At 40.8% G+C, this 26371-nt stretch overlaps 1 protein-coding gene across 4 annotated transcripts in view; it reads right to left on the bottom strand.

Moving 5' to 3' along the window:
* The window catches only part of Herc2 (HECT and RLD domain containing E3 ubiquitin protein ligase 2), a 177980-nt gene that overhangs the window by 96799 nt on the left and 54810 nt on the right, over nt 1-26371 (bottom strand). For all 4 annotated transcript variants that reach the window (XM_063249811.1, XM_063249813.1, XM_063249812.1 and 1 more), the window contains 19 exons: nt 25594-25787; nt 23706-23906; nt 22063-22291; nt 21845-21969; nt 20668-20846; nt 15935-16119; nt 14703-14858; nt 13618-13803; nt 10977-11147; nt 10326-10429; nt 9192-9342; nt 6334-6548; nt 5945-6077; nt 5712-5839; nt 5430-5625; nt 2205-2338; nt 1504-1677; nt 1292-1428; nt 881-1032 (listed from right to left, as the gene is read on the bottom strand). In XM_063249811.1, the coding sequence (XP_063105881.1) occupies nt 881-1032; nt 1292-1428; nt 1504-1677; nt 2205-2338; nt 5430-5625; nt 5712-5839; nt 5945-6077; nt 6334-6548; nt 9192-9342; nt 10326-10429; nt 10977-11147; nt 13618-13803; nt 14703-14858; nt 15935-16119; nt 20668-20846; nt 21845-21969; nt 22063-22291; nt 23706-23906; nt 25594-25787 (3150 nt within the window). The remainder of the gene's footprint in view (nt 1-880; nt 1033-1291; nt 1429-1503; nt 1678-2204; nt 2339-5429; nt 5626-5711; nt 5840-5944; nt 6078-6333; nt 6549-9191; nt 9343-10325; nt 10430-10976; nt 11148-13617; nt 13804-14702; nt 14859-15934; nt 16120-20667; nt 20847-21844; nt 21970-22062; nt 22292-23705; nt 23907-25593; nt 25788-26371) is intronic.

Raw genomic sequence — 26371 nt, 5'->3', positions numbered from 1 at the left:
TGCTTGTTTGGTTTTTAACCTCTAATTTTTAGTGGGCTTCAATAGGCTACGGGTGCAGGGTGGCTCTGTCTTGCTTTCCAATGGTCTTGCCATTTGCACTTCACAAAGAGCTCTCTTCTGTCTTTGGACCCCCTTTCTTTTCTACTCTAAGTCACATTGCACTTTTCAACCACAAAACCAATGCTAGCTTCTTTCTATAGATGCTCAAATTATCCAGGAAATAAGTTGTTTGAAGTACTGGGAATTGAGGCCAGATGAGCTACATCTGCCCACCTCTTTTTTAATTTTGAATTGTGCAGGTTGGGTTGAAATTTGCAATCCTTCTGCCTCAGTCTCCCAGGATGCTGGAATGATAAGCATGCATCTCAACATGCAACTTTTTTTTTTTTTAATTTTGAGAAATGGACTCACTAAGATGCCCCAGGGGATTACAAGTATGCACCACCACACCCAGTCATATGTAAAATTATTTCGAGACAAGGCCTATGTCATTAAGTCACCTAGGCTAGGCTTGAAAATCCTCCTGCCTCAGCATTCCAGAGTGCTGGGATTCTCAGCATGTGCTACCACACCAGGCTGGAAATGAGTATTAACACAGGACAGATATACCTTACAGTACTATGGTATCAGTGACACTGATGAAAACATAAAAATGTAAAGTTTTACATTAGAGTAGGTCTAGATTGTGTCTTCTGCCAATTTTTGAAAGTTCTGTTTAAAATAAGAGAAAGCTAAAAACAGTTTAAATTATCAATATACCATACAAGTTCACAAAAGCAAAAACTGGCATTTCCAAGATTCTACAAGATATAACTAAGGCCAAACTCTGAAACAATGCTGATGTGCTGGAACATCTTTTAAACACAAGGATTTAACTCACCAAGCTCTTTAAATTTGGCATTTGCATCCATTAAGACATTTCGAATATTCTGAACAGCCCAAGCATACAGCTTTCCAAAAGTTACTTCCAGCAGCATCCGATTAAAAGGTGGGATCAAATCAATATCCTTTAAACAATCAGTAAGAGGTGCCCTTTCAAATAAAGATAAAGAATTACACTTAGACTCTGCCAGACTTTTTGTTTTTTCTTTTGAGACACATCTCACTACACTAGGATGCACAGGCAGGTCTCTAACTTCTGGGCACAAGTGGTTCCCCCACCTCAGCTTCCCAAGTAGCTAAGTCTACAGATATGTACCAATACGCCCAGCTATCAGACTTCTAACTTTAAGAGAACAGTGCTGTGCCCCAGATTCCCACAACTACAAAAAAAAAAAATCACGAATTTTACCCTATATCAATTCCCTCAGGAATAAGTCTTTGCCATCCACAAAACATAGCATACTGCACAGATGGAAGCAGGAAATTTTTGGCTGCCAGTTTTAAAATTGTATCTATCCCTTCCAGGCGAACCTCTGCTCTCTCCAACTGGAAAATATCAATGTATACAGTTCAGTATTGAGTATGTTACAAGACGCAGAGCATATTCTCACAAAACTTTACCTGTTTTAGTAGACATTTTCTCATTTTTTCTACATCTACTGGCTCTTCCTTAAGGGCAAATTCAGCAATTGTACTGTGGAGTGCAGACTGTGGATAAAGGCCTTGCACATTCTGCTTCAACCACTTGTACTTGTGAACCCCTGTAACTGTACTCAACAGAGGCTGCCATTTATCCTACAAAGAGAAACAATTTACACCATTAGTTTACCCTAAAAACGTGTATTCTAATAGTTACTTGAATATTAAATAATGCCAATAGGTTTACACTGATAAGACTATTTTAAATTTAGTAACTAATATATGGTTAAAAATTATGCCACAAGGTATATTTTTAAGCATATTTATAATCTCTACATTAACACCCTTGGGAACGCACTAACTCAGCACATGGAACTAAATTAGCCTTCCCAGGAACAGCCTCAGCACCCACCACAGACCTGGAACAAAGTCCTGCAGTGAATAAATGATGAATGAGTAACAGTACAAAGAAGGGCCAAAACAAAGGCAAACACTTCTCCAGCTACGGCTCTGACCAGAGACACTTAGGCAAGGGCAATAAGCATCACTAGGAATACACTTTTAACAAAACCTACCAGACTCACACCCCTACAGACGCCTGGCACAAAGGTACAGTCTTTATAGAGTCCTCTCCTATGTGCAGTTCTATTCCACCAATCTCAGAACCACAGAAGATACTTTACCTTGGGAGATTTAATTGTTACAGGTCTTTTGTCCACATTTATCGGGCTATGAGGCAAAATACAGGCTTCTTCTAAATCGCTGTCTTCATTTCCAATTTTTTCTTCATCATCAGTAGATTCTGGCTTCTTAGGAACTAAGTTTGAAAATACCATTGATTATAAAAGTATTTAAATGATTTTAATTAATTTAAAATTAGGAAATACTTAAAATTTTCATGAATTTTCATGACAAAAATTTTCTTCAAAGAAACATGTGACCAACACCATAAACTGCAATGCCCAATTAAGAAAAGTAGGGCTGGGGATTTAGCTCAGCAGCATAAGCGCCTACCTGCCAGGTGTGAGGTCATGAGTTGGATCTCGAGTACCAAAAAAAACAAGTTAAGAAAAGTAAAAACTATCCCAATTAGTCCTCTACGACATACAGTAATACATAACATTTTACCACACTGTGTCAGGGACAGAAACTCAGGGTAAGAACACTATGTTAGGGAGATGCCCTGAAGAAAGGGGAGCTAGGGTCAGAGAGCTTAATTAGCCAGAGAAGAAATAGCTGAGTCTTTCATGCCATTCCTTCTGTTTTAAATACTCAACTCTGCAATATTCATAGCACAAAAAGTAGCTGTAGATTACTAGCAGATCAACAGATATGGCTGTATTCCTAAAAACTTTATTCATGGATGCTGCAACTTAAGTTTCATGAACCTCTCATGTATCAAAACTATTATTCCTCTTTTGATTTTTTAGAAACAATTTAAAGCCACAAAACAAGCCTTTGCCCATGGGCAACACAAAGCTAAAAACAGGCCACCGTAAGCCCATCCCACCCATTGCCACTGGCTTGTTCTCACTGGTCTGGTGCAGTAGTTCTCACCACCACTGAGTAACTGAACCAAATGAAAGTCTTTTCTACATTAGAAACTTTACAGAAATTTCTACTGAGTTTGTATATGTCTTCCTTATTTCTTAATTTTGCTCCACTGCATATACAGAACGTTCAATGGCAATACACAGGGACAGTAAGGAGTTAACACAGCAGACATTAAGGGATCAAAGCCTGCATATTCCCAAGGAAGATCTGTCCCTTGGCAGCTTCACACACTAAGTTCTAGCCTTTGGGCCATCCTACCTGAAAATGTTGAATTCCTGAGGCCAAAAATCACGTGACACCAGAGACAGGAGACACTAACAATGTGACTTACGGTGAGAGCACCTGTCTCAGCTATAGGACACTGGAGTCTGAATAATAAAATCAGTCCCGTGGGCACTGCCTGACTCTGTAATCAGCCCCAATTAAAAACTCCAGACACGGGGGCTGGGGGTTTAGCTCAGCAGCATAAGCACCTGCCTTGCAAGCAGGTGGTCATGAGTTTGATACCCGGTACTGATGAAAATGAAAAAGACAAAAAAAACTCCAGACACCAAGGCTCAGATAACTTCCTTCATGGACAGCTCCTCAAACATGTTGCTGTACACTATTGCTGGAGGAACTAAGCACGGACCCCATGTCTGGGAGAAGACGCTGAACGCCTGTGCTGGTGTCCTCGGGACTCCCTTCCATGTATCCTTCTCTGCTCACTTTGTTCTGCATCCTTGGGTAACTATAATACAAATGCTTTCACGCGTCCCACAGATTCGTTCCTGAGGACCCTGACATAGCACCCATAATACTCATCACTTATACCTCATACGAAGAAAGGAAAACGCAAAGGAGAAAAGAAAGAAGATAACCAGCTTCAAGCATCACACAACAAACCTATAAACCCACAACAAGGAACGTGGAAAGGTGACAACTTGGTTCAGACTCCATCACATGATGTAGCCACACACTAGAGGGGGACCACTTTCCCTCACAGGCCTGAGATTTGCCTGTGAGTCTTCTGGCTGCCTGAGTCAACAAGGTGTCAGAAGTGTCAATACCGGGCTGGGGATTTAGCTCAGCGGCATAAGCACCTGCCTTGCAAGCAGGCGGTCGTGAGTTCGATCCCTGGTACCGGTAAAAATGAAAAAATACAAAAAAAAAAAAAAAAAAAAAAAAGAAGTGTCAATACTGTAGCTTCCTGACCGGATCCACAATTCAGGCAGGTTGCTATGGCCTAAAGATTTGTTCAGGAACAATCAATAAACGTCCTCCTTTATCCACTTAAAATTCAGTGAGTAACACCATTTAATAGCCCTGTCTGTGAATAAGCCAATATGATTCATAAGAATATAGTCACTGCCGAGGATGGTGGCACACATCTATAACCCAGCACTCAGGAGACTAAGACAGGAGGACCACCAGGAGTTCAAGGCCACCCTGGGCTACATAATTCAGGACCAGCCTGAACCACAGAGCAAAACCGTCTCATAAAGCCAAAAAAAAAAAAAAAAAAAAAAAAGAATACAGATAAAGCTTTCTATAGTTTATTTATAATCATAAGTATTAAATTTTAAAATAATGTATGTATTTTCACTCAACTTTAGATCATTTAATATCAAATCTTTTCCATACTCTTAAGATTGTTGCTTCCTTGAAAAATCAGTAATTCTTTAGCTCACTCTTACAATTCTCTACATATCAGAAAAGAATAGCTCCTTCCTTATCTACAGTATCACTTTGTAATGAGTTACCTGTGATCAACCATGGTCAAAAAAATATTTATATTCATCTGAACTTTAAGGAAAGACCACATTGATGTAACTTTTACTACTGTAAACTGTTACAATTATTCCACTTTATTAGTCAATCTCCATGAAGCCTAATTTATAAATTAAACTTTGTTGCAAATGTGCATATACAAGAACTAAAACAATATAATTAGGGTAAGGCACTCTCTACAGTCATAAACATCTACAAGCAGTCTTGCAGTGGATCTCCTGCTGACAAGGAAGGATAATGTACACAGTACTTCAAAACCATTTAGGAGAGTAACAGCACTAAGTCCTAAAGGTAAATGCTCCTATATATATAAAAGAAAACTTCCATTTCCCCATAAATTTAGTGATGTTTATAGTAATATCTTTTGTAAGATTAATATCCTAGTTACTAAATCATAACACATTCAACTTCAAGCTGCACCACTAGCTCTTAGGGAAACAAACAGGCCTGCTAACCACATATAAATTCTATAGCAGTTCAGAGCATTGCCCCCCAAAGCAAACAGCTTCCCTCTGGAATCACAGACTGAAGCAGATGGAAAGAAACACACACTTCGACTGTTTCCCAATCCTTGACATTTTTACCTCTGTTTCTCCTCCGTTCTCGAATTATTTTCTGAGCTATCCTCCTCCAACGGGGCAAAGAACTCAACAGCTTAAATTTAGACATGATGGAGAGGTCACTGCAAACAGCAGGTCTCAGTTCATTAAAGAGGAACCTCAAACGTTCAATGACGGGAGCACAGACTTCCTTGTAAGAACGGCCTTGCTCTTGATGAGTCTACAAAGTTAAACAGGAGAAGATAAGCTAACAGCAAACATTCTGGCAACTGGCTGCATACCATGAAAGAATTCAAATCGATTTACCTTAATGAGTGAGCATTTTGCTTGGTGGACAACTCTACAAACATCCACCACTGTTTTAGGCAACGTTCGGTGCTTTACCTGCTCAATACCAAGCGTACCTGCGTGAACTAAAGACAACGCCACATGCCCTGTAAAAACATTTAAAAGAAGGGTAAGGTAGGAATGAACATGCCTTGCATGCCAGCTGAAAGATCTATGGTACCACTGAAACACATGGACATTAAGCTTCATACCTAAATCTTCATGCTTTAAGAGACAGCATAAGAGCAAACGGCCAACTTCCTCCACTGGGTGTTCAGGAGGAAAGGTGATTGGTGTGGTCAAGTGGCACTGCCTACAGTACCTTTCAATTTGACATAGAAAGTCCTGCAACAGAATGTCAGGAAGTAACTTCACAGCCATCCAGGGAAGTTTCACAAATCCTCAGGTACCACAGCTTCTAACTCACTTGTAATCAATAAATTTCTAAGACCTCACTGTTACATGGAAAAGAATCATCTGCTCTCCTCTAAACATACATAATCCAAGTCTGTTCTAGATTCATCAAAGTGTGATAATATTCCATGTCCAAGTCTTCAGATAACAGGGTACTACATCAGGAGTGGGATAAAGCCTACCTCACCTTCACACTGTGGTCCTGAATGTTATTGTCAGCAATGGCTTGAAGGAAGGCCTGAGAATGGTCGCCCAAGGCCCGTCTGTGAGGACACAGCCGGGATTTGCCGGCAGGAGTGCCCCCAGGAGAGCTGCAGTGGTCCTCGTCTTTCTCCTCATTGTAGCTGTAGTGGATCTGGCTGGTCTGCAGGCCTCCAGAGAAAATGGACAACTGAAGCCACTCTAGAAAATTCACAGTAAACATGAAAGAGAAACCTGAGTACACACTTTAGAAATAAGAAGACACTGAACTAACTGCCCAATTCAAAAGGTGAAACTCCATATCACTCATATGAAAGAGCTGCATCTAAAATATTTACACAGGCTGCTTTACAGTTTGCTCATCAACATGAGCACACACAGCACTTCTCAGCTATTTGATGTATTTTAAACACAGTACCAGGTCTCAGAACAGTGATTCCAATCTAACACCCATGGCACACTGTGCTCTGCATGAAGCTCCCTAGTGCCGGACACCAGGTGGCACAGAACAACGTGGTCTGCATGCGTTCCCAGGAGCACTGACCACGGTAAGGTGATGTGCACAGTGAAGCAGTACTGAGAGGCAGGGCCCGGTAAAGAGGAAATGGCAGAGTTCTCACAGGAACCCGCCTGCTTCCTGCGAAGGCCAGCTGTTATAAAAGCCATGAGCTACTTTATATTAAAAAAAAAAAAAAAAGCCAGAGACAAACTGGGTGTGGCAGCGCACTCCTGCAATCCCAGCACTTGGGAGGCTGAGGCAGGTAGGACTGTTCCAAGTCCGAGACCAGCCTGGGCTACAAAGTGAGTCCAAGGTCAGTCTGAACTGCACAGTCAGACCCTGTCTCAAAAACATAGGAAAAAGAAGTCAGAGCCAGAGCCTAGACCTCTCTCTGGTTTCTTTTCTCATTCATATGTTCTGCCATGATGGCATTCAATGTGAAGGAACAAGGCCAACGGCAGGATATTTAGGTTTTCTGTATCTAAAACTATGAGCAAATAAGCCTCTTTTTTTTATGTTACTCAGCCTAATGTATTTTGTTACAGTAACAAAAATTGAAAGAATAAACCAGGGGAAGATTGCACACCTCACAGGGAAAACGGCACTCAATCTCAACCTCTAGAGAATTCCCAGAGCCCACAGCAGGAAGACCTACTATGACGAGGAGCCAGCACAGAGTGGCATTAAGATGCTACACACGTGACGGGGGAACAGCGCAGTTTTTGAAGGGTTTCTGCAGAAAACCTTCTCAGATTAGGCTACATATTCCTAGACTGTATATAAAGTAATAAGAACGAGAGGATTTTTAAGAAAAACACACTATCTTTAAAAAAGAGAAAGGTCTTAGAGATGGAGACCTGATAGACTAGAATACATCTACAGTACAAGATGCCTCAGGGCGCATTCTAAAGCTGGGTGTGCTGGTGCATGCCTGTGATCTAGTCAGGAGGCTGAGGCTGAGGGCGTGCCCCTGGAGTCAATGCCCAGTATGGGGACTAGGGGAGGAGGATGGCTTAATGACAGAGCACTGGCCTAACATCCATGCAGCCTTAGATTCAAACCTCAGTACCATCAAAAAAGGAAAGAATATGCCACCTCAGGGAAAACAGGAGTATTAAGGGAAATGTTCACAAAATTGTGATGTATATCAACAAAGATTTTTATTAATGACATATTATCAAAATACTACTCCAAACTCAATCAAATCTGGGAAGCACTCGATGTTCTTTGAGCATTTTAATGTAGAGCACTCAGGAGCTTCTCAACACAGCCCACGTTACCCCTTCTAAAACACTGATCCGAGGCCAGCCCTCGCGAACTTTTTGGAATGTGGAAGCACCTGATCTCTCTGGGACAGGCTTTTCACTCCCCAGTGTGGCAGCCCCCATCTACCAGGCCCACAGAACTTTCTCCCACCCTGGAGCCTCCCACTCGATACCCTCACTTCAGAGAAGCTCATCTTCCTCCAGCGTTATCACGGAAGAAAGTCAGCAGCACAGTGCAGCACCTGCTTCCAAGGCTCTTCTCCGTGGACACACACACACACACACACACACACACACACACCCCATGCCCACCCTCACCAACAGCCTGCCCCAGCACCCACCATGAAAGGAGCTGAGATCTACTCTTCTCAGCAGGGGCCTTCATACCCCTGCTCCTGCACAGGATGCCACAACCCAGTTCCTACACTGCCTTCTCTGGCACGCTATCCTCCCAGAGCTAGTCCTAGATGCCCTCACCATCTCTCACCCACACCCCGACCTGCTCCACATGCCGGCTCATCACTCATCACGTAAGCAGCCAAGACGGCAGCCCAGCTCATCCGTCTGCATTGGAGACTGATTGCTAATCAGTGCCTGCTGGACCGACAGATGCACAAAGTACATAAAATAAAGTTAAATTCATCCTACGGGATACAGAGAAACTTCATTACTGATGTGGTTACAAAGGCTGCCATCCCAAAACGTACCTAACCTGAGCCTGGTAAAAACACAGTCCTCAGGGAGTCATTAGTGAAAGAACAGCCAATCCACATTTTTTGTGACTTCTGGGCACACGGAGAGACCACATACATCCTGGCCCATCTGCTAGAGAACAGGGTATGAGACCAGATAGCCATTCCTGCACACCACAGCTTCCTCTGCAACCAAGCAGCATGAGACAAATGACAGACATTCACAGCTATTTCCAATCAGCTGAGTCCCACTGTCCTCATTTATTTTTTTTTTTAATCAACAACAACTGTGCTGATTCTTCTTCCTCTCCTCCTCTTAAGGACAACTGTGGCTCAACCAAAATGAAGTAACATGTTGATCAGACCAAAGAAAACAAGTTTTTCTTACTGGCACATTCAATCTCGACCGGAGACAACGGTGTGCTCACTGCTAAGTAGGAGGCGTGGAGTCCAAGAAGCAGGCCCAGATTCCTCTCTGTGTCTATCAGAGGTGAAGACAGACTTCCCAGGTCTGGTATGGTAACAACTTCTTGGTCAGGCTAGAAAATCAAGCTTATCATCATTCTGAGAAAAGAAAGTCAATCCAAATCATATCAAAAAGCATGTACATACTGAAACATAGAGATATAGTACTGTCCTGATCAGGACAGACGGGTGTTCTGGACATCCTGTTCCTACATCCTGGAGTGAATTTACACCACTACCCAAGGACAGCCGATACTATGTAACCCTACAAGCCCTAGAAAGCAGACTACAGAGACACAGCACAAACACAAAGCATAGATGACTTGGCTTCAATATTCCCTAGGGAATCAAACAGTTTCCAAAATGATTGTACATAATGCTTCAGAAAACACAATAAATCATAGGCATTAAAAACCAGTAACAAATATAAAATAAGACAGTTATTGCTGTAGATTAGTGAACTATGACCACACACACCAATAAGTTAATTCTAATAAAAAACAAACTCGCTAAAAAAAAAAAAAAACTAAGAGCTTTAAATAATCAAACTTTTCCAGCAACATCAGACAACTTACAAACAAAGCTGATTTTCTTTTTCATAAAATGTCTTAAATACTATACTGTGGCATTTATTGAATTTTATTACTTCTGAATATCTAGAAAGTCAATCTAAATACATAAACTCCAATGCTCATGAAAATGTATGAAAGATGTATTTTACATAAAAATTATGCTTCTACATAATTCTCCTCCGATACCCAGAACTGAAAGGAGTGTGCCACTCTGAAGTTTCTATGAGTTTACAGTAAAACTACAAAGACCAAAGTTTAATTCTTTCTGTATATAGATGTTTTGCACACTGATAATTGTTAATTTCAAGACTAGGACATCATAAATCTAAATATCAACAAATACAATCTGATTTATCAAAATACCTCTAAACATACTTATTTAATATCCCCCCCCAAGCCAGATGAGAATAGTAAAAACCTACTCTCACAAAACAGACAAAACCTTCCATGACCTACTCCATGCCATTCAACAACTATAGCCTCACCTCTAAATACTGGCCAACACAGAATGCATGCATGGATTCCCGGGTGTCTTCAAACTGCAAAGCTGCTTCCAAAGCAACCACTGGGTCTTCCCCTGCAAACTGAGCTAAAATAAAAAGATAAAACACAGCATGGCTTCAATCAACATGTCCACTTATAGCTGAAATGGCACATAAGAAAAGAGTCAGGGAGCTGCCCTCCAAAGTTAGGGTTATCAGACTACAATGATCTCTCATTCTCTCTCAGGTTTGCGTGGCCCAACTCAGAACTTGGCACAAGTTTCAACAAGTTTTCACTGGGGAAAAAATGCAGATGAGAAATTCTTTAACTGTGCCTGAATTTGTTGGTAAGACAGAAATCAAAATCAGAGATACATGAAAACATGAAGGGTCTACAGCAGAACTAAAGAGCTCATTCATAATCTTAACTTTATATACTTAAAAATAACACGCAGCTGGGCACAATGGCACACACCTATAATGCCAGCACTGCAGAGGCTGAGGCAGAAGGATCATCAAGAATTTGAGCCAAGTCTGGTCTATATTATAAGTTCAAGGCCAGTCTGACCTATATAGCAAGACTCTGTCTAAAAACAAATAAATAAAAAATAATATATGCAAGAACTTTCAACCAGGAACTGATACATGGCCTACCAAGAATACTATTTCCTGTTAAAGACTGTGTCTGGAAATCCTTTATGTCATACACTTTCCCATCAATCACGGTCCAGAAGCCTCCATCCTTATTGTGGTTTTCCAAATCAGCTTTGCGTATAAGCGTCACTTCCTCATTATTTCTACAATTTTGACCTGTGAAAAATGACTCTGTAGATACAGAAACCAAAAATCAATCAACTGATCAAATGAAAAGAACAAACTGTGTGAGACACACAAGTCACGATTACAGTAGGAGAGGGACCCATCTCTCTGTGACATCTGAAACTGTCATCCCACATAAGACAACGTGGTGATGGCACAGAGAGAGGCATACTGAACGGCGGACTGAGCAAAACACAGAAATACATGCTCGTGTATCATGTGAGATGATCTTTGACAAAGAAGTTAAAACAAGTTCAGTGGAGAAAGGATAATCTTTTTACAAATGATGCTGGGAAGACTAAATAGCCACATGTAAAAAAAAAAAAAATGAAGTTGGATCCTTATACTGTATACAAAAACAAGATCAAATATGAAAACCTAAGAGCTGAAACTATAAAACTTATGAGGAAATGGAGAGACGTCACAATGACATCACAATACTGAATTTGGAAATGATTTCTGGGATATGATACCAAAAGCAAGGGCAGTAATAGAAGAAAGTTAGGTAAGCTAGACTTTATCAAAATCAAGTACTTTTGTGTACTGAAGGACAGTATCAAAAATAACAAAATACTTGCAAATGATATTGTTGGGGGACAATTATAATGTAAGAACACATAATACAGCAAACTTACAGGTATTTTACAATACAAACTAGAGGTCTCTGACCAAGTTTCTGCTCCTAAATTCAACCGACCCTGACAGCATCTGAAGCCCAGCTACATACGTCTCTCCGCTAGGCAGAGTCAGAGTAATGGTCTCTGGGCACCTTGGAGTGGTCAAGAACATCGTTAACTATGCTCACCCTGTGGCCCCCTTCCCTTGTTCCTAGAGCATTTCTATATTACGATAATTCCTCTGTTGCAACAAATCTATTTAAGACCAGCCTGGCTGTCAATATATGACTCAATACTTTGTACCTCCCACTTCAAACTCTATAGAAACTGAGTTCTCTATAAACGCAGTGCTGTTGCCTCCAAGGAACTATCCTGCAGCAGTCTGCTGGCGTGATGATTCAACTGTCCACTGGTGTAAAGATTAAAAGCTGCCTTCTTATCTCCTCAGCACAAAGAATCTTCCTTTCAGTTGAATTTGGCTTGGGAATTTTCCCACAACAACATATGTACAGAATATACAATCAACTCCTCTAACAACTCAGAAACAACAATAAACCCATTTCAAAATTGGGCAAAGAACCTAACTAGGCATTCTCCAAAGAAGACACACAAGAGGAAAAAAGCATATGAAAAGATACTCAACATCACTAATCATTAGAAATGCCAATCAAAAACCACAATGAGATACAACTTCACACCCATAAGGGTGGTTACCATGAAACAAATAATTAATTAAAAAAAGAAACCCAGGAAGTATCTAGTATTGGTGAGAAAGTAGAGAAACTGAAACTTGAATGCAGTAATGGCAGGAATAACACAGAGGCCAACACAGAGACAAATGCAGACAAATTCTTGGACCCTTAACTTATTAGTCATTTTTTAAAAATGGGATTTGTGCTTTCTTCTGAGACAATTAAGGATTTAAAAGCTGTTTTTAAATACAAAAAAAAAAAAAAAAAAAAAAAACACGTCATTTGTGTCTAGCGCCCAATAGGTAGGTAAAAGCAGAACATAAAACTCTGGATCCCTTCTCAGCTTGGGGGGGTGTGTGTGTGGGGGTGTGTGTGTGTGTGTGTGTGTGTGTGTGTGTGTGTGTAAATCATTTAGGGAGTACCTCTGTAAAAATTGGCAAAACCAGGTTGACTGGCCCTGAGTTTACTTAATCTTACCTTCCTTTAAAAGGAAGGCCCCATATCCAGGGACATCTGATTATCAGCAACTTCAAGGCCAGTCTAAGACTACACAGTGAGACCTTGTGTCAATAAAACAAAAACAACAAAAACAAAAGCGTGTTTGGTTAGCCTAAGGCTATTTTCCTCAGGCCTGTGACATCATAAAGCTCTAGTTGGATTTTTAATATAAAATGAATGCTAAAACGCAACTTCAGTTTTGAGTCCAGGAGCTCAGAACCATGTAGAACATAATGACTTAAGATTCAAAACTGCCAGATCTCAAAAATTTGAGAAATCGAAGTGTCACTTCAATTTCATTCATGCTGCACACAATGTCTACAAGGAAGTACTCAGTGGACACCATAGGAATTTCCTCTCCCACATCAATGCCTGCCTCCTGGGCTGCATCATCTCTACACATTTCAACAGGACCTTAAGAAGACACCCCTAGGAAAGGTTTTCCAGAACACTCCAAAGTATCAATTTCTAGACTTAACAACAATTACTAATATGTCTTCCAAATTTCTTATGATTTGGATTATCTTCATGTTCCTCTTACACTGCCATTAGAAATGGGACAAAAATCAGTCTTCCTTTGCAAAATGTTCTCTCAAACGCAAAGACAAAAATGGGTTAGACAAAGACAAGACTTCCCTTAGAGAGGCCCTTAAAAGTTGAACACCATACCCATTATGCCAGGCCATGCCAGCTCTTCATGATCATCCCGCTCCTTTCCAGGCGCCAAGTGGTTGAAGCGATCTAGGTGCTCCAGCAGGCCACCCAGCAGGGGGACAGCCCCAGCCTCCTGCATGAGGCCAGGATTTTTACTGAGCAGAAGTACTATAGAGACGACCAGCTCTGGGAGGAGGACACCTACATTTAAGAAAACGAAGTGTTAGGACTTAATTAAAAATGTGTACCTGGAAAACCATTTTGTAACTTTGCTTTATATTTAAATTCTAAATCATAAAATAAGGAATGCTTAGGCAATTAGCATATTTCCACAGGTATTTTTTTCTTGAAAGAGACATGTAGTTACCAAAAAGAATCCCTCTGAGTTACAAAAGTATTTTTTAAAAACACTGTGCCTTAAACACAGAATTATGAACTTTTATTTGGAGAAGTAAATATTTACCAATATATTTACCATTTAAAAAGCACTTAAAAATAACACCAATTTCTCCAATAACACCTTTAATCCCAGCACTCGCGAGGCTGAGGCAAGAGGATTTCTGCAAGTTCAAGGCCAACCTGAACAGCATAGTGAAACCCTATCTCAAAAAGAAAAAAAACTCCACTGTTTTCATAAAGTTAACTTTAAAAAAAGACTAATACTGGAATGTATGAAGGTCTTGAAAGAGACAGCCAACGTTAATCCTGCTGGAATAAGATGAAACAGTGGTTGGTAGCACAAGCCTCTAGCGCCAGCATAAGGCAGCCTGGACTACACAGCAAGCTCAAGGCCAGCTTGGACCATACAGTGAGAAGCTATCTCATACCAGAATAAAAAAAGAAGAAAGAACAATCACCACGCTCTCATTACTGAAGTGCCAATAGTGATGAACAATGTCAGTCAACTGTGTGCATAAATACATGGCTCCCATACTAAGCGGCTTAACAGACTGCCAGTAACAACAAAAAAGGAAAACCCAAGAGAATCAGAAAATGTACAGCCTAAACAGTACAGATTTTAATCTGGAAAGGATATATGTTAGCGTTTCTCAGTCTTCTAAAAGAAACAGGTGGTCCAATGTAGCAAACAAGAAAGGTACCAGTGAAGTCCCCTTCCAAGATGCAAGCCACCTCGGCAAAGTGCCGCCAGCTGACAGCAGCAACGCTGGCCGCCACGGGCAGGATGTCCCCGATGTGAGTGCACAGAAGGGCTGTGTACTTCTTCAGCAAGGAGCCAACACCCATTAGCTCCGGACCTGGAGGGAGATGCAGAAGATGCTGCCGGCAGCCTGAAACCACTCTGTAAACCAGCTTGCCTTCCCACTACTCCACCCTCAGGGCACAACTCCTGCCTATGAAAATGTTTGCACGCAGTCTCTGATGTGCTCCTTTGCACAGTATGTAACTTGAGGGACCATCACTTTGATTATGTTGGATCTTATGCCCTGTACCATACAGTACCTAAAAGCTTGAGTCTACAAATACTGAAGTCATAATTTATAGATTTTGGACTTCAGCACATGGACACTTGTTTTCTTAAAGCTTGTAAACTGTTTCCAATGAACAAAAGTAGACGTTTTTCAGCCTCATAAAATCTTCAACTTTCTGCCTATTTGATTCTTAATAGCTTTGTATTACTGGAACCTCTAACTTCAAGACAGTCGCCTCTTTCACATTATAAATCTGCCTATTTGAACCTAGAGGCTTCTACCATAAACAAGTGTCTTAATTCCTTTTAAGAAACAATGTTATTCTTTTTACTTGAGAGGAAACCAGGCTCTCCCCAGGGGCAGACAGAAGAAAGGTCCCACACCTGACATCACCTGCAGTGCACAGCAAGGACACGTCATCCCATTTCACCCACGGGCATACTCAGGTTATGCCTGCTCTGTAGGTGAGTAATCTCTGACCTGTGGAAACTCCATCCAGTGTCTAGCAGCAGCAGCAGCCCAGAGCTGCAGCTGAAACCTGGCCTTCCTCCAGCACGCCCAAGGGCGCTTGAATCGAATCGGACTCTCGAGCAGTTTGTGACTGTCTAGGTCCCATGTCATGTCGGTCATTAATGCCCCATTACTACACCATGGAGATGTACACTGAACACAAACGGTTCTAGTTCTAATGTCCACAGATTTTAAATATGAAGCCAATAAAATTTAAAACACTGGCAGATGTAGTACAAAAATATTTCACCAAGAAAGTATATGCAAACTGAAGTCTCCAAACCTGCTTTAATATAAGGACTATATGTAAGAATACACAAAAATCAAATCAAAAAACTTCAATAAAAAGGCCCAAAATATATATAAGACACATTCACTTGTAGACAACTTACTGGAAATATCTGAGGTTTGACCAATACTTTCTCCAGGGTAAAGTTTACTGATAAGCAAACGCTGAAAGCGCAGTAACAAGTCCAGTGAAGCAGACCTTTCTCGGCTGTGGTGCTCAAAGTCCAGACAGGATGAGATTCGCCGGGCAACGTCTTTCAATCTGGCTACAGTCTGAGAAGCAATGTTTCTATGTAGGGGAAAAGAGAATCACAAATGCAACAAGCTATTTCTGTTACAAAGACAGGAACTCGTGAGGCTGAAGCAGGAGGATCACCATGATTTCAAGGCTAGCCCAAGCTATGTAATGAGGCCAGTTTGAACCAATTACACAGTGAGACCCTGTCTCAAACAACCAAAAAAAAAAAAAAAAAAAAAAGACAAGAGGCAAGAGTGGCAAATCACCACATAGTGTCAGAAGCACAGATCACATGTGCAGACAATCTGCAGTTGACCACCTCCCCAAATGTATCTGGCAGGTGTATCTGTGCAATAAGCATAATCTCGACCAAAACTAAGCAGAGCTCAGCATAGTAGCTCACAACTATAACCCTAGCACTGCAGGAGGTGGAGGAAGAAGAAGGGTCAAGGGTCAGGGAACTCAATGACACAGCAAGACCCTCAGTGACAAAATAAAATATTTTTAAAGGTTGACGGTGTAGTTACCTGGGTTCAATCCCCAGTAATCACAATCAATCAATCAATCAATGCCTGAGCAGAGACACTCATAACATTCAAAAAAATATTATGATGTCCCTTGGTTCTACAAACTTGCCTTGAAAAATGGTCCAAATTAAGAGTGGACCTTTCTATATAAACTGCTCCATTACTTTGTTCCTCCATAACTGCATTTCAAATATAAATGCTATCCATCCTTAGAAAAGGATTCACCTGCATTGCCATGCCTGCCTTACAGATCTACCTGCACACCTACGCTTGAGATGCACAAGGGCGGGCGATGGAGGAGCACCCAGGACCCAGGGAACATGAAAAGAAGACCAAAAGAAGTACCAACAACTCTACTTCCGATCAAGAGAATTCAAATTCTCTTGTAAGGTGCCCAAGGAGCATGGAAAACAAGGAAAGGAGCAGCAACTCCAGTCCCAACAGTGTGATGAGACCTAAGTCAGGAGCCTGCAGCAGACGGGAAGAAAGACAGGAAGTGCAGTTACAAACGAGTATTTCTGATTCCATGCACAGACTGCAAAACCCCAGACAGGGCTCCATCACAGAGCAACAGTCTCTACCACAGAGGAGCCAGGCTGATCTCTGGTACGGAGAACAGAAAAGATGGGGTAATTTACTGGAGGCAGAAGTCAACAGAGAGGAGACAAGAGCCAAAGCAGGCCTGGGTGCAGGACGGCCACTAAACCAGACACATCCCCAAGCCCCATCCCAGGAGAGAATGTGCATGGGTAGGCTAGTCCCGTGTGTCCCTGCTACTGTCACCAAAAATTGCCCAGGGACTGAGGCGTAACACAAAGGTCAAGGACATGCCTTTGGCTCTATCTCTTTGATTCCTGTGTTACAGCAAATGGGACCTGCCCCATAGCTTCCCCAGGGAACCGTCAGCAGTGTACACGAGGATAGGAGCAGGAGCCAGGCCGGGGCTGAGGTCCTGCAGAGGTTTCCCTTGCAGCCTACGACCTCCTAAAGAGGAGCTGCTTGCCCTCATCACACATGACAAAGATGTGCAAGTCCTGGGGTCTCTACCACCACCTGACCTCACCCTGTTACTCTACCAGGTAATCTGCCCGGTCAATATTCTAATGGAGACAACAGGTCTAAAACTTGGCATTTAGCTTGAAGAAGCAAGACACTAATACCAAAATTTTTTACTTTATATTCTATCATTAAATTTAGAACCATAACCAAAGTTTACTATCATGTGGATATCACCAGACAAGAATGAAGTGTTTCTCTCAAGTGTGTTTCCCAGAGTATTTTGGCAAGAAACCATGTCTTCAACCCAAGTCTCCTAAAAAACAAAGGACATTTATAAAACGTCTCCAGGATCTCTTGTATTTTAGACTGACCTTCACAACTGAATCAGTCAATTCAACACAAGGGGAGAAAATAAAATAATGCCAATTCATGCACAAAAAGGCTTATGAAAAGAGCCTGCATCATACACGCTCTGTCAGCCAGAAGGCTGTGACTGCGTTTTCTTTTTCAATTTTCTGGAATTTTGGTGAGGCAACATGTGTGTCTGTACTTCTTCCCCATCCGTACATCTCCACTGCACATGTGCTGTGTAGCCAACGTGCCTCACCCACCACAGGGACAAAGACACACACTCAGGAGGAGTAAGACACAGAGGATGGCCTAAAGGACGGCATCCAGCAAGGGAGAGAAAACCAGTAATGTCACATAAATAATTTAAAAGTTTCTATTTGTCACAGCAATGAAAATAAAAGGAAGCACACAGAATTATTTAACCCATGCTACGGCTCAGCTAAGTGCCTGTCAAAAGCCCATGTACTAAAGGCAACATCCTCAGCGTGGCACCAGGGGATGGTGGAACCTTAGCGGTCGGCCCCGCGGAAGAAAGTGGGACTTGGTCTCTCTCCTCTCTTCACTCCTCAGCCACCATGAGATAAGGACTTCGCTCCATCACAGGTCCTCCCATGTCACACTGGAGGCCCAAAACAGTAGAGGCACCAGTCATGAACTACAACCTCAGAGACCTGGAGCCAAAGGAAGCCTTTCTACCTTGGAAACTGTGCATCTCAAGTATTCTGTGGGTGGCAAAATGTTAACACATACGGACACAATGAAAATATTACCATTTCAACATGAAACCACTGAAAAAAAAGTAGGATAATGCTTTTTTCATATTATGTCTTCAAAAGTCATCGTGTATCTAATATATACAGCACAACTCAATTTGGATAATTTGCATTAGAAATAACTGATCTGGCCAGACATGGTGGCACATGCCTGCAATCCCAGCACTTGGGATTGAGTTCAAGGCCAGCCTGAACTAGTAACAAGGTCCTATCTCAAAAAAGGAAAGAACTATCTAATCTGCACTTAAGACTTACGAAAAGATTCATATAAGCATACTATTCCCAGTGACTGAACTAGTTGTACACTAGTTATAATTAATAGAAAGTCAACAGCCAGCCAGGTGTGGTGGTATATTGAACTGTACTCCCAACACTTAGAAGACTGAGGCAGGAGGATCACTACAAGTTTGGCAGCCTGGGCTACACAGTCAGTTTAATGCCAACCTGAATGACACAGCAAAACCCTACCTCAAAATAAATAAACAAACAAACAGATGGAATATTCATGTTTCAGTAGACCTACACACTCCAGTCTCAGAACAGTCTGGACATGGCCACGACCAGATTCTGCAGCTACTCTCTGCCACAGACAATGGCAGCCACAACACAGAAAGGCCTGTTTAGAAAAAACTTGCTCTAAAAACTTGCTCTAAAGCTTTCTAAAGCACTCTGAGTTTGAACCACCAAGCATGTAACACCCAGTCTTCCATCTGTGCTTAATGAACTCTAAGCCTAAACACAGCTTTTAGTCTTCGTCCCACGGTCCACCCTGGACAGAGGTCACCTGTCAAATTCATACCAGCATCACAGCTGAAATCTTCCGAAAACAAATCCCAAATTCCTTCTACTATCATGAACTACACAACACAGTCAAGTCCCTTTATTTCATTTGTTAAACATTAAGATCGATAAAATGGTGTTGAAGGGAAACAATCAGATTATTAAAAACAAACAATCATAAAAATGTCTTTCAAAAGTGTTTACTACAGCAGGTAACTGAAACTAGTTCTAAAATTTGCCATTTTAAAAGTTTTAAACGTGCCCATTAAATTCTAGCATTTCTGGCTACAAGGAACAAATCCACCCCACCGCCCTTTCTGAACAGTCAGGCAGAAAAACAGACAGCTCTGCCCAGGTCCCCAGCTGTGTGCTCAGCTGCCCAACACAAACACACAGGGCCCTTCTTGCTCCACTAGAAGAAAACAATTGACCAGGAGCCTAGGTTCACACAGAGCAGAGTCCTGTTTAACAAATATGCAATCACTTTTTTCATTTTCTAGCAAATTTCTTTCACAAATTACACTGCTTTTCTGTTCTTTTAGAATTTATATTTTAACCAACTGTGTCTGAACACTTGGGCCTTTGCCAAGGCTCACTTATGCTAATAGGATAAAGCCCAGTTATTCTTAACACCTCCTCATTTGGCTTTCAAAAAGAATGCTTTATTTTAGTTTTTAAATTAAAAGCTATATAGTTTTAAATTAAAAGCTTCTGCATTTAAATACAAAGATGTAAAGATATACATATGATATACAGAATTAGGCAATGATGTAACTAATTTTTAAAAACTTTACTCTGGGGGGGCTGGGGATTTAGCTCAGTGGCATAAGTGCCTGCCTTGCAAGTGTGAGGTCGTGAGTTCGATCCCCAGTACCGATTTTAAAAAAAAAAAAAAATACTCTATTGACTTTTACTTGCAACTACTTGCTTATTAATGAGGATAGGAATCTTACATATTTATTCCACACTCCAATTTTCTTCCATGGAGAATTTTAGAATCTCCTCAGATACTGTGACCACTCTTTTCATCTATATTTAAGAATCTGTTCTTTACCCTAAAACCTGCTCTAGGTAATTTTCTGAGCAACTTCAACAACCAAACTTTTTAAGATTCTAGTGTCACATGTCACTAAATCAACAGGAAAACCAATAATTACTAATTAAATTACCTAAGAAGTTGCTGTATGAGGTGGACTAGAGGCAAACACTGCTTTCCAGAGGATTCGTAGATCCCCGTATTAATAAGGTCTTTATCCAAAGGAGTCCTACTTCTGTGAAATGTTGAGGCATTTGCTTCCTGTTCATCAATTTCTTTTTCCTTCTGTGCTTCATTTTTGGCTTCAATATCCTATAATTTATAAAACAGAAAGTGGTGACCAGTGATCTCATTAGCAGTTGTAAAGCCACACTGAGCTGAGCCCTAAACTCAGTGACCACAGTCCCAGCCTCGTGACCTGACAAACAAAATAGCAATACTGGCTCACACCTGCGGACACACACGTGCACACATACATGCACACACAACATTTGGCAGCCAGCTATTTTTCCTATGGATCCAATGGCCAGACTCCCACTGCTGATGGTCTCCAGCTGCCTTACAGAAACTGTTTTATAAGGACAGGAAACAGCTGACTCATACACACACACCAGTTCAAAGAAAACAACAAAGCCACTCTGAGAAACTATAAACAAATGGAACCTACCAAATTCCACTCTAAATTAATTAGCAAAGGAAAAACATGTTTGCTAAAGAACACGTACACAGCACGATCATAGCAGCTTTGCAAAGTGAAAAGCCAGAAAGTCAAATGAGCCAATGAATGAATGAATGAATGAATAAACAGTACCATAATCACATAATTGAATACTTCTCTACAATAAAAAATGACATATGCACTGATGTTGAGTCTGAAAATCATTATCCAAGGCGAAAGAAGATGCAAAGAGGAAGGTTCCAAAGGGTTTCACCTATATGACACTCCCAGCAGGAACCATTCAGCTCATCTGAGAAGAAGGAGAGTCTCAACTAAGTGTAGAAGGGCACAAGGAAACCTTGCTGAGTGGCAGAAATGATGTACATGATGAATGGGGCAAGTACCACATTCACTCATACATAAAGCAGAGCATTTTATCCCATTTCAATAATATCTCAACAAGTTTTTTAATCAGCAAGACAAGAGAGTTGTAAGTAAAGAATACTTAAATGTGAATTAAGTTTTGCATTTTAGATTTAGCAGTAACTCTAGCAACAGGTCTTATACACACAAGTGAGTGTATTTTTCAATCTCAGCTCATTGCTAGTACAGCTAAATGCCCTGCCAGTTCCCACACCCTTGAGGCCCATACCTGGATTTCTGCAGAAATTGCTGCATTTAGGGCAGACTCCAAGCCTCCATCAGCCATCAAGCTGCCCACCAGCAGATCAATCATGAATCGACGGCCTGGACTTATGTTCACTTCGTTGCCCGAAACTAGAAATGGAAAGTTAATTTGCCAGTCTGAGTGAGGAACCATGTCCTCCCACATTCCTGCCCACACCTGACCCACTCCCAGCCCAGGCCCACCTGTGCAAGGCAGGAGTGCAGAGAGCGCACGGGCCCGCTCCTCGGCTGTGGGCAAAAGCACAGACCAGCCACTCTGCAGCACGGCCTGGGCAGCAGACTGCACAGTGTTCAGCACACCTGCACTGCTCGCCAGCGTCACTACAGTCTGCTTCAGGCTATTCAGAAGGACACTGCCCAGACCTAAACCAAGGAATTCCGGGTCAACCTGGTGACTAATGGCAGCATGCAACTGAAAGGAAAAAACAGTTCTCACTTAGAATGGCTAAAAACACATGGCCTTTAAAATCTTACGAAAAATAAGAAAACAAAGAAGAAATTAAAGTTTTATTTAATAAAACTTGATTTGAAGAATTATTTAAATAAACAAAATTAACTTCTCAGTACAAGATGCATATCACTTATCTGAAATGCTTAGGATCAGAACAGTTTCAGATTTGGGACATTTTCAATTTGAGAATATCTGCACATATATGAGATTATCTTGGGAATCACAATGGGTTCCAATTCTAAACACAAACTCAATTTGTGCTGCATACACACCTTATATACATAACCTACATGTAATTATATATAGCGTTTTTTAAATTTTGTGCATAACAATTCATAATAATTAAATCTTGGAACCAGCCTGTATGCCCACTAAAGACAAATGGATAAAAGAAATGTGGATATCTACATATACATATCTATGTCTACATAGAAGGATAAATTCAGGTTATTTCTAGGAAAATGGATAGTCCCCGAAAACATAATTTTAAGTAAAATAAATCAGGTGAAATATATGGTTTCTCTCATTTGAGTAATCCAAAGCAGAAAAAAAAGAACAGACTAAAAGACCGATAAAGAAACCTGGGAGATAGATCCTTTGCAATTGAGAAAGGACACCAAGAAATGGGCTGGGGGAATGCAGAGAGGGGATGCGGACATAAAGAGACTTACGATGCTCCACCTAAAGTAACTGCAATCTTTACATGTCTTGAACAAGAACTAAATAACATCAACAACAACAATAACAATAATGAAATGAGGAAAGGTGATCTAGAGACAGGCAGGGACGTAGACGGGAAGAGGAGGGACGTACACGGGAAGGGGAGTACGGTTAGAATACCTGACAACTAGAACACTTAAGGGAAAAAGGTGAATTTAAACATGATACAACAGAGGAAATAAAATTTGTAAGAAGTTTGGTTGGTCTAGGCAGCTTTGACTTTTAAGAAAGTGCTACAAGGAACCATGCTTAATGAGCAGAGTTTTCACAGTTCAACAGAGAGAGGCCATCACTGTCTCCTAGCCAGGTCTGTCTCTCTCTGCATCCTGTCTTGCAGTTATTTCACCATATACAACAGTAAACCCAAGGCTGCCTCCTATAATGCATGTATGGAAGCTGAATACAGCAGGAATAACACAATCCAGACATTCTTACCTGCATGCAAAGTTGGCTTCTGGAATAAACAGAAATTAACTGGACCAAATTCTTTAAGCCGCATACTCATTACTTCATGATCTTACTTTAAAATACCTTAAATGTTTCATTATCTGTTCACCTAAAAGCTAAAAACCTGTACCTTTCAATATACATGGAGAGTCATGAATTCCTAAAGACACTTATAAAAGGAGTAGAAGAAAGGTGAAAGCATGGACACCTGAAGTCGCAGAAGATTCAGCGTCGCCACGGCCATGCACTCTTTCTCTTGTGGTGGGGGCCAGTCTGCAGTGCCATCCATTCCCTCACTCACTTGCCGCAGGAGGAGATCCAGCTGCTCAAAAGTCATTGAACAGATGTCTACCACAAAAGGGACACGTAGGCCGATGGACCACTCAGAACACGAGGACCAAGCAAAGCTCTACAGAAGAAACACAAGAACCTAAAATGGACCCGCAGATTCAGCCACTGGTCTGTTCCACTCTGGACAGACTTAGCACTCTGCCTGATAAGCATGCCTCGGGGTCCCTCATCATCCCTCTCACGGCCTGAATGCATGTGTACTTTGCATGCAGTCTAGCTCGCCTACTATCCGCATACAGTTTCCTCTCCCATTTCACTAATCCCGTCTCGTTTTGCCACACCTAAAAAGTAACACAGACTTTTAGAAAATGCAATTCTTTTACTCTCAAAATTACTAGTCTATCTTAATGAGTGGCTGTGTGGCTCTGAATCCACTTAAAGTGGCGCAATAACAGCTCCAAGTACACTTGACACATTAGGTGTAAATATACTACCTTCCTCACAAGAGAGAAGAAATAATCAGCAACAAACTAGAAAACTGAACAGTATCATCCATGAACTGATCTAAGGGACAATTATAGAAAAACTTCACCTAACAACAGCAAAATAAACATACTTTTTAAGCAAACACAGAATGTTTACTATATATATCCTGAGGCACAAAAAAAAAATCTTAAATTTAAAAATTCATAGTTTTTCCAGCTCGAGAATTTAATCCAAACACTAAAATTAAATTAAAATTTATTAAAATTAAAAAATATTGAATAATTCACAGGTCAAAGAGCAACTCTCAAAGGATTAGAAATATTTTGAACAGCTATAAAAATGTATCAGAATTTGTGCATATGGTTAAAAGCACTACTTAAGAGAAAAACTTACAGCACAAACATTTGTATCATACAAAAGAAGACTAAACAATCAAAAAATAAAAAATAAAAAAAAGACTCAACAATCTAGGATTCTACCGTAAATAACAGAAAAAAAGGCTGTGAATGAACTCAAAGCAAACTGAAGTGAAAAACTAACACAGAACAGAAACCACTGAAATCAAAAGCAAGAAACAACCACAAATTAACAAAAATTAACAAGTTAAAAATGGTTTTTGACAATAACAACAAAATTAAAAACCTATGAAAAAATGACAAAACAAAAATTATTAGAATCAGGAAGGAAAGCAGTATCTCTGCAGAGAATACTAAAGAAAATTTTAGGCACTAAAAATCAGATGTCTTAGAAGAAGTGACACAATTGCTGAATGCAACAAGTCAGGAAAAAAACTACCCAAGAAGAAATAAGATAACTTAAAAATTAACAAACTACAGAAAAAAAAAAATGATCATACCATCTGAAAAAGAAAACATTCAACAAATTTCAGCATCTACCATGATAAACTTGTCCAAAAAGCAAGCAATAAAGGAAACTCTTTTAATTTGATAATAAAGTATCTGTAAGAAAACCCCACAGCTGAAATCGTAGTTGACAGTAAAAGACTAAATATTTTCCTCCGGTGATCAGGAACAAGGAAGGGTTCCATTTTCACCACTTCCACTCGACATCAGATGGAAGTCCTGGTCAGAGGAATAAGGCAAGAAAAAGACACAACTGAAAGAAGAAAGAAAACAGTCTCCATATGCACACAGTATAACTATGAAGAAAACTAACATGAAGGTAACACAACTAATTTATGGTTTGGTACAACTGTAGGGCATAACTACAACCAAATCAATGGTGTTCCCACATGCTAGCAATGAACACATGGAAACCAAAACTACACAAGATACCAAACTAAACTACCCACTCAGTACCTGGGCTGGCCCACATGCAATTCCAACTATGTGCTTGGTGTCCAGTCCTGGCAGTGCAGTAGGTTCTGGCTTGGTCACACGCAGAGTGTCAAAATGCTGGCACTGGTCATTGCTCCCCCAGCTATGCACCTCACTGTCCTCGGTGAGAGCCAAACAGTGGGTAGAACCTGCAGCCACGTCAATCACCTTCTTCCCTGTGAGAAAAGAGGGATGTGCAACAGCTTTAAGCCTACAACATCTGTCCAAGAAAAGACATATGCCTCAGCAACTGAGGTCAGAAGGCATTTAATAATCACCACTTAAGGAAGTTAGGTGTGGAGGCTCACGCCTGTAATCCCAGCACTCAGGAGGCCGAGGCAGAGGATCGATGTAAGTTCAAGGCCAGCCTGGGCTACCAAGTGAATTCAAAGCCAACCTGAACTGCACAGCAAGACCCTGTCTCAAAAAGACAAAACGACAAAAAAAAAAAAAAAAAAAAAAAAAAAACCTGCTTAAGGGTAACTTGTTGGTTCCACTTCAGGCACAGTTCATTTGCTTTGAATATACTCTTAAAACTCATGTTTTGTCAGCTGTTACTTGGGAAGACCCACAGCCTAGGAATAAAACTACTCCTAAGATCTGTTTTTTTCTTTCTTCTCTTTACTGATGTTCACTGAAAACAAGATCAGAGCGTTTTTAATAATATGAAGTAATTTATTGAGGGTCCCAGGGAACAAAATGGATTAAAAATTAAAACTTCACATTCTTAGCTTTATTCTTATAGGATGGAATTCATGCT

This window comes from Cavia porcellus, unplaced genomic scaffold (assembly GCF_034190915.1).
Source record: "Cavia porcellus strain 051 isolate PalLab524CR breed Dunkin Hartley unplaced genomic scaffold, mCavPor4.1 scaffold_6, whole genome shotgun sequence".
Classification (NCBI taxonomy): Eukaryota; Metazoa; Chordata; class Mammalia; order Rodentia; family Caviidae; genus Cavia; species Cavia porcellus.
This window is presented reverse-complemented; position numbering and strand designations above follow the sequence as displayed.